The following is a 7,308-nucleotide window of genomic DNA, read 5'->3' as shown; positions in this document are numbered from 1 at the left end:
TTTTTCTTCTATCACCTTTAATATTATTTAACCAGGTTAAAACATAAGATCTTACTTGACAATTATTATGAGATTGACACACACGTGCCAAAGGAAACATGAATTTTGGCATCATATTTATTTTGGCACCATGATAATTCTTTTACAGCAAAAATCTTCAAAGAGTATAAAATTAAAAAAGCAAAGTTTAAAATATTTTTACCGTTCATATTTTTAATAACAAGGAATTTAAAAGCTCGATGACATGATTTCAAAAGTCGAATTTTCACAACTTTCATCGTTTTAAAGTTTTCAATGCTCTCTTGGACAAAAACAACTTCTGAAAACAATTACATTATTCACAGATAAATGCAGAAGTGTTAACAAGAAAGAAAAAAATTCCCATTTCTCACATCTTATTAAATGTATGTTACCATGGTTACGAGGACAACTATGTACATTTTGAACATTACATATTTTCAAATATTAGATCAGCATATCCTTGTAATATCAACACAGAATTAGGTACATATCAATATATACCTTAGGAAAACATTTATCTATGTACAAATATATGTATAGGAGCCACTGAGGTAAAAGAAATTAAAAAACGTATCAAATATGTTGACAGATATACATGTAAATGCAAATACATGTATATTCTAGCACATGTAATAATAATTGAAAAGAATTAATTCTTTACAAAATAATCTACCAATTTAGGTACAACACTTTCAAGGGTTCTTTTTACATTTGTCACTCGTGGTTGTCCTTCGGAATTTGGCGCAATAAATGTACTTCTAAGTCCATCTTCTCCATCACGCTGAAAAATTTTTCTAAGATGGGTAAGCTGTAGGCCAGAACCAGCAACATTTTCTGCAGTACACATCTTCATAACTCCATGGCTAATTAGAGGATTCAGGGTAGGCAGATTTTTTGATTTTTCCTCCCTGAATAGAAAGGCACTTTGGACAGCACGTGGGGGGAAACTGTACTGCAGAAGCTCTTGTGTTGAAAGCGCCACATGCTCAATCAATTTTCTTAAAGCTCTGACGTCACCAATTGCATTATGAGCATCATAACTTGTGTTCAAAAGTGAATTCACTAAATCTTCTTGTTTGTATGTTTTTCTACCTGGATATATTTTCCTAAATACTGCAAGCGAGTCTATAAACCCACATACATTGTCAAAGAACTCGCCAGTTTTACCAATATCCATAACAGTTTTCAGGAGTACAGGAAAGTCAAAACGTCTGCCATTATGAGAAATCAATATTGCATTTGGAAATGATTTTATCCATTTGATGAAACCATCAAATGCTCCATGTATATCTAAAGCCTCCACAGGTCTACCATTGACTGTCATACAGTTGGACCCATTCATAGCTATGCCAGTGACTTGTTGTGAAGAGCTAGATATAGGCAAACTAGGAATCACATACACAGAAAAGGATGCTCCAGAGTGTAGTTCATGGGCCGCCATTTGTGTAATGTGGGGTACAACTCGTCCACGAACTAATTAAAAAGAAAATCAAATAATTATTGAAAAATAGAAATACAATGTAGCATATGTTTGTACAGGTAATACAGAAATTATAACATACATGTATCTTACTGAGGTCAGTAGTTTCTAAGTCAAATGTTACAAAGGATGCAGTATTTCCCTCACTCATATTAATGGGTTTAAAAATGCCCCGTGGTACAGCCTCTGGTAAACTTTCAATGTCCGTATCAGCATCATGTCCGATACCTTTTCACAATATTGGAAATAAAGGTATTGGAAATAAATAAATCTTTCAATATATTGAAATCATATTACTGGTAATAAAGTAGATTCAGTATTAGGGAACTTACCTGATTGGTATGATATTCCTTCGAGTACTTCAGATGCGCTCTGAACAACAGCTCGTTCTTGCTTTAGAATCATACGCCTACGCTTTGTGGATGGCAGCTGTGACTTCTCTTGCATGGCCTTCCTCTTCTTTGCCATCTTTGTGGCATACTGCTCAGTATGTGTACCAGGAGATAGCCCAGCAGTTGTGTTCACCTATTGAATGTAACTTAGACATTAAAAAACTAGAAATAAACTTTTTTGGGCTGAAATATTGCACATAATTATTGATATTTATTCATTATATAATAACAGAAAAAAAGGATAATAAGTAAAACTTACCTATTTAAAAGTATAAAATCAAAAAAAATTATATTAAAAAACATTGTAATCGAAATAAACAAACTGTAAACAAACCCAAACATAAGACAACTCAGAAACTAACACACAATAAACAACTGAATGAACCTGTGAGATGTAATGTCGTCCTTCATTTATAAAAGCTGCAGTGGCATGTACTCTGAAATCTAGCGATTCCGAATTACCATAATGAAGAGATTTAGGTGCCCTAAGAGTCACTTCTCTATTGGCATGTTCACACTGCTGGCTTGAGCCAAGGTCTGCAAATTGCTCAGCATTAGCAATAATTGGCTGGAACAGACTCTCTAGTCTTGAACGAAGCACATTATCTTTCAAGGCAGCCTTATATGGAAGACTTCTGTGAACATAGGTTTCACTCTGATTACGTTTGAAGCCACAAAATCTACCTTTACATAATGAGTGGTCTCCAAACTGATGAGGAATAAGGGCTTTCAAGTTTTCTTGTAATTTCTCCTTATCTCCAGCATTTTTGGCAAAGATATATTTGAGGCACTTCTGTATATGTAAAATTACAGTCTTACTGAGTTTTATACCTTTTTCTGCATGCAGTGTATATAAACTTTTCCCAATATTTTTCAGAATATGGTTCTTATCAAACTTCTTCTTTAAAGAGATGTTGAGGTCTTTCTTAATACGAGCTATAAGAGTGTTGTCACCATCCCCTTCTATACACTCTATAGGTGTTCCCTGGGCTGCGAGTTCTTTGACACCAATCAATCCACCAGTGCTCTCCATGAGTTTGGCGCTACCTACATGGTTGCGCACGCACCTATGTTTTCTTACAGGTAGTCCTGGTCTATTTCTTTGCCACCATTTACAAACCCCACAGGTTCTATGATTTACAACAGACTTAACAACTTTCTTACCATATTCAGATCTACTCATGAAGAATGTATGAGCTGATAAAATAATTAAAGAAATTATGCTAACACATATATTTAAGCAGTATAAATTTATAGTCGTGTTTCAGATCATATAAGTCGCTATACTCACAAGTAAGACTATCAAAGCCTCGTTTCTGCCATGCCGTATCCACAGCAACGGTCATGCCTGATCTTGCTTTGCATGGAAACTGCAATGCTCTTTTTGTGCTATTAGACAATTTGGATGCCTTCCTCCTTGTCAAGCTCTTCATTTTATGCAGATAAGAAGGGTGCTTTAGTGGTGGAAAATTGCTGTGAAGATAATTTGAAACAAATTAAAAAAAGCTTTGATTACAGTAAATTTTATGGCACTTTCTAACATTACATACTAGTTAAACATGTTCAGCATTAAAAAAAAATCACCCTTCATTAGGCAAATCTTCCCATTCATCATCATCAGCACCTGTTGAGTAACCTTTGTTTTGGTCTGCAGCATGATCTTTAGTCACTTCATCGCACACAGTAGAAAATACTTGTCTGTAATTTAACGTTATGTTTCAATCATTATAAAAATAAAACAGTAAACAAATCAAAGAAAATAAATAAATAATTTGATATGGTTTTATGTATTTCTATGAACCTGATTGATGGAGACGCATCAGGAAGTGGGCAAACACCAAGGTCTTCCACTACTGGGCCCATAGTTGCTAATGCTTTTTCCGACTCCTCTTTGGCAGCATCTCTGCGTAAAAACTTTCAAAATATACACACGAAAAAAAACAATAAACATAAAATTGTGAAATTTTTGCAAGAAATCAGTTTATTGTTTAATAAGGAACACAAAATATTATGCTTACTGCATTTCCATCCTGAATGCTTCAATTGCTGCATTCTGCGTAGATTTTCTGGCCACTTCCTCAACAACTTCACCAGCACGCCTCTCCATACTTTTCAGATTTTTACCACTAATAGGGGGTATATTAAGAGTCGACAACATATTGTTGACTTTGTCAGGGCCGCCTATGCTGTCTATCATAGCTGTAAAAGTCATTTACATGTTTATTAATATAGCATAAACAAAATGAATATTATGTAGGCCAACATAATTCGTGCTTTTGACTTAATATACTATATTTAAGAAACTCTATCATATTATATGTATGAGAACCACTTACCTGTACCTAGCTTTGTATTCACAGAAAAACAAGGCATTCCGTATTTTTTCACACGGTATGTTTTCCCGTATGCCACCTTGTTCACATGTCGACAATCAACATTGGAACACACCACATACAAATATCCGCCAAGACCTTTCTTCAGTTCTCCAACTATTGTGTCATATGTTAACGGGACTGGGCCTAAGAAACACTTTTTACAATATTTCAATTCGGACAACAGAGAGTCTAGTTCGATGATCCGCCGACCTTTTTTCCAACTGTCCCTACTTGCGTTTTGCGGGATTTCTACAGCATCTCCACACTCCGTGCCGTTACATACGTGTCCTACTGAATAATTATGATCAATTATTATCCTCGGCCTTTTCTTTTTCCTTGAGGGTGGCAGCGATTTTGTAAATCTACCCTTACTGTCACGACCTTGCATGGAGGCCGCCATTTTTTTCCTTATCCTTATCATACGGGCATCTGACGGGGGTTCCCCGAAATACGAAGTTACACGAGGTTACACGAAAATTGCCGATATCATTAGGGGTGGAATACCTTAACGGCACTCAACATTTTGACAAATAGAATAGCTTCAACATCTTTATCGTTAACTTCCCATATTCAAGTGGCAATATACCATTATCACCTGCATATGGTTTTTGTCTATCAACTTATTCAATACGCACGTGCATGTGATCAGTTTTTAATTCCAGGTAGGTTACTGACAAACAAGTTATGTGATAGGGTTTGAGCAGTCTCGTTTAAAGGCAGAATGTCAAATGATATCTTATGTGTTTCATACCAATGGCAAATAAAACTTCAAATTACTCGCCCTTGATTACAGGTGGCGCACGATCCGTTAACGTCCAAGGCGTTTCTAACCTCAAGTTTAAGAGAGCGTCGGACGGACACGTTTAGATTAGAAAGTTGTTGAATATTTAGTAACGATGGCGGATTACGGTTCGTAGGACCTCACTGCGCTTAGAGACGAACTTAGAAAACGCATTGCAAGACTCTTTGGGCGGAAAGGAAAGCACGTTGAGAGTTTCAGCTGTAACCGAATTTTCTCTGTCACATCGATTAAATAAAGACATTCAATACACATTGAACTTTTTCCATTATAAACTACTTCGTGATTAAGTTTACATGCTTAAACAGTAGTTTAGGTTGAATATATAATATACAAGACATCATAATTCTTTATAAGTTGTTGAATCGCATGTTTAAAACAATGAAATGCGGACACCACCCCCCCCCCCTCTCTCGATCGAGGATTAAGAATAACAATTATTAAATATATATCCATATATCTCTTAATTTCTATTATTAAGCTGTTAAAATGTGTAGTAATATAGTGAATGTATATGTATAACTTCTCTTAATGAAATAAAATTCACGATAGAGAAGGCACATGCATGTATACAGAGTACACACACACACACACACACACACACACACACACACACATATATATATATATATATATATATATATATATATATATATATATATATATATATCACCCCTTAACTTCACATTTAACAGTTTATTTTCGTGTTTTAACTTATATCACTTACGTGATGACATCACGGTAGGTAAACAGTCCTTGCGATTAACCTTTTTATTAGTCCATAGGGCAAGCGAGAGGATAAAAATTGGCAGGTCAAATAAATTTTATTACCCCATATGCTAGGTGTACAATAATGATTCAAAATTTCGAGTTTCTACATTTTAATTGAATATTACAATTTGGATTGCAAGTTGAAGACGGAAGTTCAAGCTTTCTTTCAACTTCTAAATGCACGTCTCCATCCATATACTATGATCGATATACTATGAGTTGGTTGTACTCTGTGTGAAAAGCACGACTGTATCCTGCGTATAGGAATGGTTGTATCCAAATGACGTTTGTCCATGGTGTTGCAGGAAACTTATGTAGGCCTACATAATTTGACCCGTGTTTACTTCCACGTATACGGATCTATCATGTTTATATGTACTATGACAGTTCATGATATGAATGATTTTAATACTAAAATACATCACTTAACAAATGTAGTACACTTTTCAATTTGAAGGTCAATTTGAATGTTCATACTTCAGATTGAAATCGAAGTTACAAGTGAATATTGAAAAACGTAATGATTTTTTAAAATAAAAACCACAGTGAACAATAGACCTATTTACTTCACTTGGATAAATTTATAGCTTTATGAATTTGCATTTAATTTTGAGAAAAGTAGATATAATTCAAATTTTATTTCTAAAAAATTCAGAAATATCTTATTAATCTCTTGAGATGCATTTTTCTTCTGGTTTGCACCAACAGTTAAAATAGGCTAGGACTGGTATTCATTTCTTTGATGTATTTGGACTGTACTTCCGTGGGTCAGTTGATACACATGACATAACAACAAAACTATGATAATGCAAACTTTGATAAGCTATGAAAGTTTGACAATTTCATCCCATACTTTGATTAATTTCATACGTATTGACTATTGAAGAATCCAGACTCGTTTTCCCTGAAATTCGGTCAAACAATATTTTACAACTTTTTGAATTATAACAAAATTAACAATGAAAGTAAAGTGTTGAAATTAATTTACAATCCAGTCATCAAAAACGAAAACAAGACCCAGGAATATTCACTGCCTTACAGTTACAGTCTGATTATAGCCACCCCTCCATTACAGTCGCGTCGTCGTACCGAGTGACGGCGTATGGGGGGGGGTGCTGTTAGCAATCGTGGAACTTAAAACGATCGTTGTCGCTGCCACATATGATGACAATGAACCAATTGAATTTTTTAAAAGCTTCATGTCTCGGGAATTCTACCCCCGCTCCCTATTTGCACAACAAAAACCTTACAGTCTCTCATAAATCTTATGTACACCGGAAGTCAACAAGGACGTAAACGAGTCTTGCGCCACCTATGTTTGAAATAGGGGAAACGACTGACAAATATTCGCAATTGTTAGGCCGTTATTTATATACTGATTTGAACTACGGATTACTCCCGTTTACCTGATCAAGATATAGGGCTCACAGTGTGTGACCGGTCAACAGGAGATGCTTACTCCATCTCTAC

At 35.1% G+C, this 7,308-nt stretch overlaps 1 protein-coding gene across 8 annotated transcripts; it reads right to left on the bottom strand.

The window, feature by feature from the left end:
• On the bottom strand, positions 1-4,777 carry LOC125667291 (uncharacterized). Of its 8 annotated transcripts, none has more exons than XM_056146103.1 (8): positions 4,236-4,775; positions 3,912-4,092; positions 3,695-3,796; positions 3,478-3,591; positions 3,185-3,366; positions 1,834-2,026; positions 1,595-1,729; positions 1-1,494 (listed from the first exon to the last, which is right to left on the bottom strand). In XM_056146103.1, the coding sequence occupies exons 1-6, from the start codon at positions 4,687-4,689 to the stop codon at positions 1,986-1,988; spliced, it is 1,074 nt and encodes a 357-aa protein (XP_056002078.1). In that variant the 5' UTR covers positions 4,690-4,775; the 3' UTR covers positions 1-1,494; positions 1,595-1,729; positions 1,834-1,985. The 8 variants fall into 8 exon arrangements, with proteins under 8 accessions (XP_056002078.1, XP_048756675.2, XP_048756677.2 ...); XM_048900718.2 differs by having other exon boundaries at positions 4,230-4,772; XM_048900720.2 differs by having other exon boundaries at positions 1,649-1,729; positions 4,230-4,772.
• Positions 4,778-7,308: the final 2,531 nt, after the last annotated feature.

The sequence above is a fragment of the Ostrea edulis genome, chromosome 8 (assembly GCF_947568905.1).
Source record: "Ostrea edulis chromosome 8, xbOstEdul1.1, whole genome shotgun sequence".
NCBI classification, from domain to species: domain Eukaryota; kingdom Metazoa; phylum Mollusca; class Bivalvia; order Ostreida; family Ostreidae; genus Ostrea; species Ostrea edulis.
This window is presented reverse-complemented; position numbering and strand designations above follow the sequence as displayed.